The following is a 12,083-nucleotide window of genomic DNA, read 5'->3' on the forward strand; positions in this document are numbered from 1 at the left end:
ACTGTCTGAAATAGACTACCATCTATTTAAATCTTTCTCTGTCTCATAACTTGTTTTATTTTCATCATAGCACTCACTGCAGTTTGAAATTATCTTATTTGACTCACTTTATTGTCTGTCTCCCTCTCTGGAATGTGAATCACAGGAGGGCAGGGACCTTGTCTGAATCCCCAGTGCCTAGAACAGTACCTTGTATATAGTAGGTGCTCAATAAATATATGAATGAAATTGTATTTGTTTTGATTATTGACTGATCCCCATGAAGAATATTAGCACCATGAAGGCCAGGACCTTATCTGGGTTACTGCTACATCCTCACACCTAGTGCCTCTGGGTTACTGCTACATCCTCACTGTAGTGCCTAGTGCATAGTAGATGCTCAACAAAGAATTGTTGGGTGAGTGAATTAATGTTCCACATACACCTTAACTCAACATACTCCACACTGAACTTAGTCTCTTCTTCCCCACGAAAACTGCTTTTTCTTCTGTGTACCCTGGCTCAGTCAATGGCACCATCATCCAGAAATGACACCCAACCTAGAAACGAACTCACACTCCTTTCACTCATTCACCCACTATTTTCAATTAGTCTCCTAGCCCAGCCTATTCAACCTCCAAAATATCCCACTTATCTGATCATTTTTTACCCCTGCTGCAACTATTCTGATTCAGGCCTCATCTTATTTTCATGACTACTGCGACTGCCTCCTCCTCTCTGCCTCTCCCCTTTTTCTCTCATTTATTATGGAATGCTTCATAAATTTGCATGTCAAACTTGTACAGGGGCCATGCTAATCTTCTGTCATTTCAACGTTAATATATGTGCTGCTGAAGCGAACACCCTCCTGCCTTTTTGTTTAGCTAAGAAAGCTTAAGCTGCAGGGTTTGTCACTTACCGTATGGTCACATGGTCGATTGTTTTATAAAGTTTGCAAAATATATTTAAACCACAATTGGTTAAAATTGCTGTCCCTTCCCACTGAGTTTTCCTGGTCACATTTTCCTTGTATTAGGTGATGCTGGAGCTGCCTCAGACATTTTTGAGATCCATCTAAGTGGAAGTTGATTTGCGGGATACATTTAGTTTGGGTTTAGTGGGGACATTTATGTTTTTACCGCTTCTATTTATAGTTATTACCCAGGTGTAGGAATGACTTCTAGAAATACTCTGTCTACCTTTGAACATAATTTTGTATTCACAAGTCTATATTCTTTTCTTAATGAAATCCTACCTCACAAACTGTACAAGTTTCAGGTCCCGCTAAACCTGGATTGTCCTCTGGCTAAGCCACAAATGTGACTCTGTTGCTTTTGCTCAAAAACCTACAATGGTTTCTTACTGCTTACAGGATAAAATCTAACATTCAACTTCTTTTTGTAAATGTTTTCCCATGTCCATCCATGCATCTGTACATGATAATCCTTTATGTAAGGTTGGATCTTAACAAACGGCACCGCGAAACAGAGGAAAGCTTCAAGTGAGCTTTATTAGGGAGCGCTCCCGGGCGAGGTTCACTGGTCCGAGAGAAAGGGGCCAGAGAAGTCGCACCCGGGCGAGGGTTGGGCAAGATTTTATAGGGGAAGAAGGGAAAGGGGTGTGGTGAATCTGGGAGGGCGCAGGGTATTCCGTATTTGGTGGTCTCTTCGGGTATCGTGGCAATATCTGGTGCCAGTTGCATCAGTCTTGGGACCAGTTGCATCAGTCTTGGGACCGTTAGTCCCGCCCCTCGAAAGGCGGGAAGGCTGGGCCGGGTGGAAAGTCCCCAGGTCAGTTCCTGGAACTGGGTGGTCCGGAAAGTCTCCAGGTCAGTTTCTGGAGCTGGGTGGTCCGGAGAGTTTCGGTCTGATGCAACCTGTGAATCTGATTGCGTTCCCCTGCCTCGGGCCAGTTGGCCTTACATCCTGACATCTTTGGTGTAATGGGGCGGCGTTCTGATCTCTGGCTACTTCATGCTGAATGGGGGCGTCGAAAGGGGAGTCGGGCGGCCAGAGGTCCGAGGCTTAGGGGAGACCAGTGGGGGGTTCTGTAGGAAGCAAGGTGTAAGGACCGAGGAGCATTTGGCTTGTGACCACCCGAGAGACTTCCTCCATGCGCCTGCGAAGGAACCTAAGAAAACAGGGAGCAAACATGAGCAAGATATAGATGAGAATTAAGGGGCCTAAGATTGGTGTTAACCAGGTATAGAGGGTGGATCACCACCAATCGGGAATTGGGGAGGTGGACTGTTGGTGTTTGCGTTGGAGTTCTTCTCTGAAGCGATGGAGGGCGTTTACGTTGTCTTCGACGAGTCCTGTTTCATTGATGTAATAGCAGCATTCCTCCTGTAGGAAGAGGCAGGTACCTCCTTTTTCGGCCGTCAGGAGATCCAGGGCTCGTCGGTTCTGGAGAGCGACTTGGGCTATGGAGGTGATTTGGCACTGGAGAGAGGAGATGGAGGCGGCGGAGGCTTCAATGGCTGGCTGGAGTTTATGTTCTAAGTCGCGGGATGTTGAAACACTATGTATTAGAGCTCTCCCCCGCCCGATGCCCGCAGCGACGAGAGAGGAGGCGATGGAAATGCCTGCGACCATAGGGAGAAAGATGGCCCTTTTCTGTCGGCTAGAGAGTTGTGTGGTAAGTGAGAGAAATTCGGCTTGGCCATATAATGTGAGTTGTGGAACAAGGGTGACGGGGATACATGGGAAGGGGGAGGAAGAGTTGACCTCTTTTGTAAGGGAGCCATTACACCAAAAGAACAAGCCTGGTGGTGCCCCCATTGGCGTAGTTACAGGGAGGGATGAATTGCAAGGGAGTGCATCATTAGTTAAGTTTGGGCGGCTTCCGTAGCAAATTGTGAGGTTCTTTTTTTCTAAATCAAGAAATATGGGGACTCTTAAAGGGGGAAAAGGTAAGTTCCGGGGGGGAGAGGTAAGGGGTACTTGGGGGGTTTCTTTAGCAGCCAAATATAGGGGTTTAGCAAGAAGAGCAAAGTTAGGGATCCAGTGTCGGAAAAATCCTAGAAGGCCCAAAAAGGAGAGAATTTGTTCTGCTGTTTCCGGAGGCTGGAGTTCACAGATAATCCGGGTGCGATTGGCTGTTAGACCTTTTGTGGTAGGGGTAAGGTGGAGCCCCAGGTAGGTTACAGAAGATACAGATAACTGAGCCTTGGCTGGGGAGACCCGATAACCGCGAGAGCCAAGGTAATTGAGGAGATCTGCAGTATGTTGTCTTGAGAGGCTGAGAGATGGGCTACAAAGGAGGAGGTCATCTGCATATTGAAGGAGTGTGCTGGGGGTAAGGGAGCAGGAAGTGAGGTCCCGTGCCAGCGCCTGACCGAAGAGGTGAGGACTGTCGCGGAAGCCCTTGGGAAGAACTGTCCAGGTGAGCTGACTGGAAGTATGAGTATCCGGATCCGTCCAGGTAAAGGCGAAGAGGAAATAGGAGTTGGGATGTAGGGGGATAGCGAAAAAGGCATCTTTGAGATCCAGAACCGTAAAGTGGGTTGTGGATGGGGGGATATGGGAGAGCAAGGTGTATGGGTTTGGTACTACTGGGTGGAGGGGAATTATGGCCTCATTGATTAGTCGGAGGTCCTGGACCAGGCGATAATCCCCAGAGGCCTTGCGGACAGGCAGGATGGGGGTGTTGCAGGGAGAGTCAGTGGGGATAAGGAGTCCCTGGTTTAGGAGTCTGGTGATAATAGGTTGTAGGCCCCTAAGGTGAGTCTCAGAGATGGGAAATTGGGGCCTTGATGGAAATTTGGAGGGGTCCTTTAGGCGGATGAGGACGGGGGAATGGTGTGTTGCTATTATGGGCTTAGAAGTATCCCAGACTTGGGGATTGATTGGGTTCGGTGTGATTGGAAGAGGGGGATAGGAGGGGGAGGGTTCTAGAGACAGGCCGAGAAGAGGAAGCAGGAGTTGGGAGGAGGGGACCTTAGGGTCAAGTCTAACCAGCTGGAGGGAGGCCCCTAAGTGGAAAAGGACATCTCGGCCTAGCAAGGTAACTGGGCAGGATGGTATGACTAAGAAGGAATGAGTAAAAGGGAGTCCTTCGATATGACATGGGAGTGGACCGGTCTGGAGTGGGAAGGATGGTTTGCCATCAATACCCATGACCGAGATCTGGGAAGGAGAAACTGGCCCGGAATAGGTAGGCAGGACCGAATAGGTAGCCCCCGTGTCCACCAGAAATGAGATGGACTTACCCGCTACCTGTAGTGTTACCCTGGGCTCGGCGAGGGTGATGGGGGGTCTTCGAGTCCAGGCGCCGTCAGTCATCAGCCAATCCCAGCAGTTCGAGTGGTAATGCCGTTGGGTCGGCCTGCCCCCTGTGTGGAAACGCTGAGGGAGGGCCAGTTGTAGGGCAGTCACTCTTCCAGTGGCCCGTTAGCCCGCAGCTGGGCCAGGGCTTAAAAGGAGGTCGGGGATTGGGACATTGGCGAGCCCAGTGGCCTTCTTTTCCGCATTTGAAGCAGGCCCCCGGCGGGGTTGCCCTTTGCGGACCCCGTGGATGCTGTGGTCCATGGGAGATGGCCGGCCTTAGGGCGGCTACAAGAGCTTGGGTTTGGAGGGCCACCTTCTGGTGCATCCGAGCCTGTCGGCTGGATTCTGCTAAATCCTCACGACCATTACAGACTTTAAAGGCCATTTTTACCAGATCTCGAATAGGGGTTTGAGGGCCGTCTTCTGCCCGTTTTAATTTCTTTTGGATGTCCGGGGCTGATTGGGTGATAAAATGGGTGGCTAGGACAGCTGCCCCTGCCGGGGTGTCGGGATCCAGCCGGGTGTAGAGAGTTAAGGCCTCTGTAAGGCGATTGAGAAAGATAGCTGGATTTTCATTAGGTTCTTGGGTTATCTCTTTTAGTTTTTCAAAATTGACTACCTTATGTGCGGCAGCCCGCATGCCACCCAGAAGGCATTGGATCATGAGGTCGCGTTTACGACGGCCATCTTGGCCATCCTGATAAGTCCAGCCTGGATCGGTGCCGGGTACGGCAGTCGCTCCGACAGGCATGGAGTTGTCGGTAAGGTGAACATGATCTGCATGGTTTCGGGCAGCAGTTTGAATTCTTTCCCTCTCGTCAGGGGTCAGAGTAGAAGATAGGATCACAAAGATATCGTGCCAGGTTAGATCGTAAGCTTGAGAGAGGTAGCGAAATTCTTTGATGTAGCGGGAAGAGTCGGCAGAAAAGGAGCCTAATCGCTTTTCTATTTGAGAGAGATCTTGGAGAGAAAAGGGAACATGAACTCTAACTAATCCTTCCGCTCCTGCTACCTCCCTCAGAGGGCAGAGAAGATTTGAATCTTGGGAGTCGTGAGAGCGTGTATGTGCACTAATTGGCGAAGCAAGGGGCGTGGGAGGAGAAACCATCGAGGGAGGTGGGGGAACGGTTGGAGGGGCCAGAGCGGGTTCGGGAGGAGGAGGGACCGCCTCAGGGTAGGGTGGAGGTTGGAGAGGAGCTCTGGAGAGGGGAGAGGCGAGAGATTCGGGTGGGTCGGCTAGTGGAGGGGGGGTCATCGTCAAAGGAAATTAGGGGCTTGGATGTAGGAGATGTCTGTTTGGCAAGGATCTGGGAAGTGGAACAATCGATGCAGAGGGAAGGGCGGGAGCGTAAATACCAGAAGGCCTGGACGTAGGGGACCTCGGACCATTTACCCGTCCTGTGGCAGTAGTTATCTAAATCGCGGAGGATGTTGAAATCGAAAGTCCCTTCAGGAGGCCATTTAGATTGATTGTCTAGAGGGTACAGTGGCCAGGCCTCGGTGGAATAAAATTTGAGCCGCCTGCGGCGGAGATCTTGAGAAAAGCCGAGTTTTGTAAAGTTGGCCAGGAGACACCCCAGGGGCGTCTTAGGATCTGGTTTGGATTCTGAGGTCCCCATGACCTCCGGTTTGTCCCCGGTTGAACAGAGAAAGAGAGAGATGTCTCTGGTCTCAATCTCTGGTCACGGCGGATCGGAGAGCAGTCAGACGGTTGGGACGTCTCCACAATAGCCCGAGGCTCGGAGGGAAGACGGAGGAGTCCCTGACGCGGCCGCGGTTAAGGACAGGGAGTCCGGTGGGTAGGGACCCCGGGGGTCGAGGGGAACGAAGGAGGGACTTACCCTGCTTCTGCCGGATCGGGTGGGTGAGCAGAGGTCCCCGGTCGGGAGGGGTGGCCCCGCGGTAATTTGTGGGGCTGGGTACCCCTCCCGGGTTTCGGCACCGGGAAACAGGAAAGCTTCAAGTGAGCTTTATTAGGGAGCGCTCCCGGGCGAGGTTCACTGGTCCGAGAGAAAGGGGCCAGAGAAGTCTCACCCGGGCGAGGGTTGGGCAAGATTTTATAGGGGAAGAAGGGAAAGGGGTGTGGTGAATCTGGGAGGGCGCAGGGTATTCCTTATTTGGTGGTCTCTTCGGGTATCGTGGCATTATCTGGTGCTGGTTGCATCAGTCTTGGGACCGTTAGTCCCGCCCCTCGAAAGGCGGGAAGGCTGGGCCGGGTGGAAAGTCCCCAGGTCAGTTCCTGGAACTGGGTGGTCCGGAAAGTCTCCAGGTCAGTTTCTGGAGCTGGGTGGTCCGGAGAGTTTCGGTCTGATGCAACCTGTGAATCTGATTGCGTTCCCCTGCCTCGGGCCAGTTGGCCTTACACTTTATATACAACGTTCTTGTTAATTTAGTGAACTTTTATATACCCTCCAAGTCTCTCTGAAATCTTCCTTGACAGCAGCAAGCAGCTTCTGAGGCACTTTCTTAGCCTCATTCTGAACTTTGCAAGAGGTATCTGTGTGCTTACTAGATGCTGTATTCCAACTGTTTACCTGCAAGTTTGTCTCCTGCACTGGCTGGCAATCTCCCACCGCAGAGTTCCTCTTTTTCATCATTGTATCCCCAGGGCCTAACCCACCATCACTTAGGAAACTGGTGTGCACACACACATTTCCTTTTCTAAAGCAGTTGGACCCTAAGAAAATGAAATAGTAAGAGTATTCCTAGAGAATATTCTAGAATGTCTGAGAAAACCAGCGCCACCTTGAAGCATGTGTGTGGAGTTCCACTCATTCAACCTCTTCTCCCACCCCACCCTCAGGCTGTAGTCAGAAAATCGTGGGACAGGTGCATGGAAATCCTTGAACTGTATTTGAACTGAACTAAACTGAACTGGGGTGGGGTCAAAGAAGAGAGATTTCAGAGGGAGCTGGGGACAGAGGATTTACGGAGGAATTACGATCAAGGGACCCAGGGAAGGACGCGGGGGTGGGGGGATAGTAGAGGGTGCAAGGTTCAACAACTTCCCGGCTCTGAAACTTAAGCCATTTGGCTTCCCTAAGCGCGTTTCCTCTCGCTGGGATAATAACAGAGCTTCCCTTGCAGGGTGAAGAGTAAACGACCCGGAGACCGTATGAAAGAGGCTGGCCAGCTGAAGGTGCTCAATGAACGGGAACCTGTGAGTACTAGCCCCGCCTCCAACCGGGCCAAAGGCCCGCCCCCCGCCGCCACCTATTAAGTTTGCGGAGCACAGTCAAAGAGTTCACCTCCTCTCGTAAGAGGATAAAGCTGGCGGGGAGGAGGGGAGGGGTGTGTGTGTGTGTGTGTGTGTGTGTGTGTGTGTGTGTGTGTGTGTGTGTGTGTGTGTGTGTGTGTGTGTGTGTGTGTGTGTGTGTGTGTACGGAGTGTGTGTGTGAAGGGAGGGTGTGTATGTGTGAGGAGAGGGTGTGTGTATGAGGGGTGGGAGTGTATGTGTGTGTGAGGGGAGTGTGTGTGTGTGTGTGTGTGTGTGTGTGTGAGAGAGGGGAGGGAGTGTGTGTGAAGGGAGGGTGTGTATGTGTGAGGAGAGGGTGTGTGTATGAGGGGTGGGAGTGTGTGTGTGTATGTGTGTGTGAGGGGAGGGTGTGTGTGTGTGTGTGTGTGTGTGTGTGTAGGGTGTGTGAGGGGAGGGTGTGTGTGTCTGGGGAGGAGGGGAGAGAATGAGTAACAGTGTGTCACTGATGTTGGTGGGGGGCGGGTGCTTAACTCCCTGCTCGCCCGGAGTAGGGGAAAGGCGAAGGCGGGGAAGGCTCTGGCCCCACTCAAAATGGAGCCAAGCGCCTGCCTCGCCTAAGATGGCGGCCTCCCCGCCTTTCGGTTCCGGGTTCTCAGCGTCGATTGGGTACCTGGGGAGTCGAGCGGGTCCAAAGGTGGCCGAGCCCCGCCCCCTTTCTCAAGGTGACGCTCCGCCCCCGATGGCGTCACGCGGGAGCCGGGGCCCGCCCTTCCCCGCCTGTGCCGCGGTTACCTCGCGTGTCCGGCCTTCATAAGATGGCGGTCGGGTCGCCTACCCGCGGCGGCACCGCCACTCTCAACATGGTAGCTGTTTACCCCGTATTTCTCCTCCCCTCTCCGCCTCAACTTCCTCGTTGTTTTGAATAAACTTTATTGACTACTCTGAATTGCCTATCACCGCCACCGGGCTTCTCCCGGCGATTTTTCGGGCTGTTTTTCTCCAACCGGGCCGCCGGTTCATCTCCTTCCTCGTTGGTTTGCTCGCGGCGATCTCCTGCCAGCCCAGCGACGCCGCCGCTTGCCTGTTGTCAGGCGGCCGCCGGACTAGGCCCGAGCCGCGGGCTCCAGTAGGCCCTAACAGCCGGGCCTGGGGCAGAGCTGTGGAGAAAATTGCCCTGAAGCAACCGCAGGGCGGCCAGGGCCGCGCGACCAGGGCCGCGCGACCCAGCGGGTGGCTCGAGTGTAAGGCGAGAGAGGTTCGCTGCGTTGCCGTGACGATCCCAGAATTCGGTGCGCGTCGCCTGTGGGGCCGGAACTGCTGGCCGAACCTTCGCTGAGCGAGGCGCTGAGCAGCTCCGGAGCGAGCCCGGCCGCCGGCGCTTCGGTGGAACTGAGCTCAGCGGGCGTGAGGAATCCCTGCGGCTTTGCAGATGAGGAGGTCCCTGTAGGGTTCCGGACCGAATACGTTCTTGTCAGGTTTGGGGCGTGAGGAGGTTCCTGTCAGTTTGGGAGGCGTGAAGAGATTCTCGTAAGTTTCGGGGGCTGCAAGGATATTCCTGTCACTCTTGGGATCTGTGACGAGATCCCTGTCAGTTTTGGGGGACAGGGGAGTCTTGGTCAGTTTGAGGGGGCTGTGAGGAGATACCTGCCAGTTTAAGAGCTGTGGGAGGAAAATCCTGGCTTGGTTGCAGGAGTGTGAGGAAATTCTAGTCAGTTTCAGGGATTTTGAAGCGATCCTTTCGAGTTTTGGGGGTGCAATAAGAACGCTGTCGTCTTTGAAGTAGAGGGTGAGCTGATCAGTTTTGAGGTTGAGATTTATTTCAGTTGTTGGGGTGATGAGACTCCCGATTGGTCGGGGATGGAATGATTTTGAGAGTGAAGGAGCAGATCATTTAAACTCTCACAACAGAACCCCAGAACTGTGATTTGAGTTGGGCGCCTAGTCTTGTCTGCCTCGTTGCTGAAGACATCGAGGTAATTGTCGAGTAATCTGAGGACTTACAAGGATCCCTCATCTCTCTCTAGTTGCGTCTATTTTGGGGGTGAGAGAAGTGGCTTTTTCTGAGGTACCCCCAGCCTCATCCTCTAGGCTATGCTTTGTGTCATAATAAATATTGAGAGCCCTGGGAAACAAGGTTGCTAACAAGGAGAGGGTGCAGTGAGGGATTAAAGAACCTTCCTGAAAAGGCATCAGATCTTTCCCTGAAACCCGGAAAGAAGTTATCACTGACCCTGGGGGCTGGAGGAGGTAAGGAGGGAAAAAAAGCCTCGACGGCAGAGCGCCGTTCTTTATTTGTTAAAGAAATTCTGGCGGCCGGTGGACTTTCTCCGATTGCCCCCTACAGCCGCACCAGCTGTGTTGCATCCCGGCAGCGGTAACTGCCCATTTGTGAGCTGAGGGACCTGATTCACTCTGTAAAAAGTGTTGTTTGTGCCCAGCCTTCGTCCAGAGAGAACGCGTGCTGCCGCCTCCCGCTCCCTTTGACGCTGAGAACCTGGCCCACCGCAGAACGCTCCAAGGCCAGGCGAAGATGGCCTCGGTACCGGTGTATTGCCTCTGTCGGCTGCCTTACGATGTCACCCGCTTCATGATCGAGTGTGACATGTGCCAGGACTGGTTTCATGGCAGGTAAGGAGGGCAGGGCACGCTGGACAGGGTGTAGAGACCAGGTGCTCACTTGCTCCTTTCTCAACTCTGGTTCAGGTTCCTGCTCAGAAACTTATTTCCCCTCTCTTGCAGACAGTTAACACCAACCCATCTCCCAGACCCAGATTCTTACGTCCTTCCTTGCAGACTAGGGCCTAGCTGACATTGGCTTCTGGTTTCTCCTCTTTTTTCTTTTCCCATATGTATTTCTTCTTTGTACCCTTCTTCTGTTTCTTTGTTTTTTTTCCCTTAGAAAAATATTTTCTTTCCAGCCACAAAGAATGTATCATTTTTGTATTCTGGCAATTTTGTTTTGCCTCAGATGCTGGCTTTGGGGGAGACGGTACTGCATTTTTGAGATATTTGAGTCCAACAAACATGGATTTGAGTTGTGGTTTTGCAACTTATTATCAGAGTGACCTTGGGCAAGTTGCTTTGCCTCTCTGAGCCTCTGTTTTCACCCATGAAGTATATCTAATACATCCTTCCTGTTTACTTAAAGCATTTTGCATGCACTCAGTAAATGGAGACAGAAATGCAATAGTATTTTATTTCTACAGTATTTATCTGAAGAACCATCCAGCTAAATTGAATTAAGCAGAGGAGATGTTGGGTAAAACAGTAGGAGTAAAACCACTAATGAATTCCCTCCAGCTAAACATGTGTGCACATAAGCACCTGTCACCCAGGATTCCAGAGAGGTTAGTGTGTGGAATAAACCTGTAATATTATCCCATTATTGAGACTTATATCCCAGCTCTGGAAAGAAAACCATGAGAGGGATTTGTACATTAGAGTACAACAAAACAGTGTATGGCATCCTCCTCCTGTTGCATGTTGTTAGATTCTAGAATTTTCAGTTATCATTAGTCCCCTCCAAAGGAGCTGTTCCTGCTATCACACCCAAGACCAAACTGAAGGTGTTGGTGCTGCTAAAATTCTGCTCTTAGCAGGGACTGCCCTGTGCAGCACGTCCAAATTCATATTCAGCTGATCTTTGTTGAGTATTACTGTGTGTCATGTTCCCATGGCACTTTGTGTACATCCTTATTGAAAGTGATTATTTCATCATATCATAGTTATAAATACGTCTGTGTCACTCATTAGCAAGAGCTGCCTGAGGGCAGAGATGTCAGCTTTTCATGTTTGGTATCCTCAGAACCTAGTTCAATGCTAAACGTATAATAGATTCTGAGTACATTTTTTTTTTTTTTTTTTTTTTTTTTTTGCGGTACGCGGGCCTCTCACTGTTGTGGCCTCTCCTGTTGCGGAGCACAGGCTCCGGACGCGCAGGCTCAGCGGCCATGGCTCACGGGCCTAGCCTCTCCGCGGCATGTAGGATCTTCCCGGACCGGGGCACGAACCCGTGTCCCCTGCATCGGCAGACGGACTCTCAACCACTGCGCCACCAGGGAAGCCCCCTGAGTACATTTTTGAATGAACAAATGAATGAGTTGTCTTGAAAAAAGCTATTGCCTGTGGCCCTTGCTTTGGATTGTGTAGGTTTAAACCTGGAAAGTGAACTCCTACCACAATACAGAGACCCTAACTCTGCAGTCTGGGAACAGGAAACAGGAATGAATGCTTCCTGAGTACTTACTGTGTTCCAGGCCCCATGACAGAGACTTGGCATACATTTATCTCATCTAATCCACATCCAAGCCTGAAAGTTAGGTATTTCTTTTTTAAATAATAATAAAAAAATTTCCCTGACTATGTAAGTGAGACATGCTCATTGTAGAACGTACAGAAAAAGAATAAAGAAGGAAATAAAAATCATCCGTGAGCCTACTATCCAGGACAATCTACTGTTTAATTTTTTTGTTGCATTAACTCCCATCATTTGACTTAGAATATAAACATATATTTTACAACATGGGATTGTATTATAAGTACCATTTTGTAACGTGATTTTTATTCCTACTTAACATTATAAAGTTAAGGTCATTAAATATTGATCTGATTTCTGATATCCCATCATATATCTGTATCAT

At 50.9% G+C, this 12,083-nt stretch overlaps 2 protein-coding genes and 1 non-coding gene across 11 annotated transcripts in view; 1 reads left to right on the forward strand and 2 right to left on the reverse strand.

Annotated features, from left to right (window-relative positions):
- Positions 1 to 740: 740 nt before the first annotated feature.
- On the reverse strand, positions 741 to 843 carry LOC117310451 (U6 spliceosomal RNA). Its single transcript, XR_004524601.1, has one exon. It is a non-coding gene; the product is annotated as a U6 spliceosomal RNA (small nuclear RNA).
- Positions 844 to 2,102: 1,259 nt separating this feature from the next.
- Positions 2,103 to 6,897, reverse strand: LOC117310131 (uncharacterized). The gene is made up of 2 exons (XM_033849095.2): positions 6,089 to 6,897; positions 2,103 to 4,325 (listed from the first exon to the last, which is right to left on the reverse strand). Exon 2 carries the CDS (start codon positions 4,260 to 4,262, stop codon positions 2,196 to 2,198), a length of 2,067 nt encoding a protein of 688 aa, XP_033704986.1. The 5' UTR covers positions 4,263 to 4,325; positions 6,089 to 6,897; the 3' UTR covers positions 2,103 to 2,195.
- PHF8 (PHD finger protein 8) overlaps positions 2,510 to 12,083 on the forward strand; it is a 112,589-nt gene continuing 103,015 nt past the window's right edge. For 2 of the 9 annotated variants that reach the window (XM_073799225.1, XM_019943609.3), the window contains exons 1-2: positions 8,036 to 8,970; positions 9,882 to 10,071. In XM_073799225.1, the coding sequence (XP_073655326.1) occupies positions 9,974 to 10,071 (98 nt within the window). In that variant the 5' untranslated portion in view covers positions 8,036 to 8,970; positions 9,882 to 9,973. Of the gene's footprint in view, positions 2,617 to 7,232; positions 7,408 to 8,024; positions 8,971 to 9,881; positions 10,072 to 12,083 lie in introns of those variants that run through there. The other 7 variants (XM_073799227.1, XM_073799226.1, XM_073799229.1 and 4 more) reach the window with 7 other exon arrangements.

This window comes from Tursiops truncatus, chromosome X, assembly GCF_011762595.2.
Source record: "Tursiops truncatus isolate mTurTru1 chromosome X, mTurTru1.mat.Y, whole genome shotgun sequence".
Classification (NCBI taxonomy): Eukaryota; Metazoa; Chordata; class Mammalia; order Artiodactyla; family Delphinidae; genus Tursiops; species Tursiops truncatus.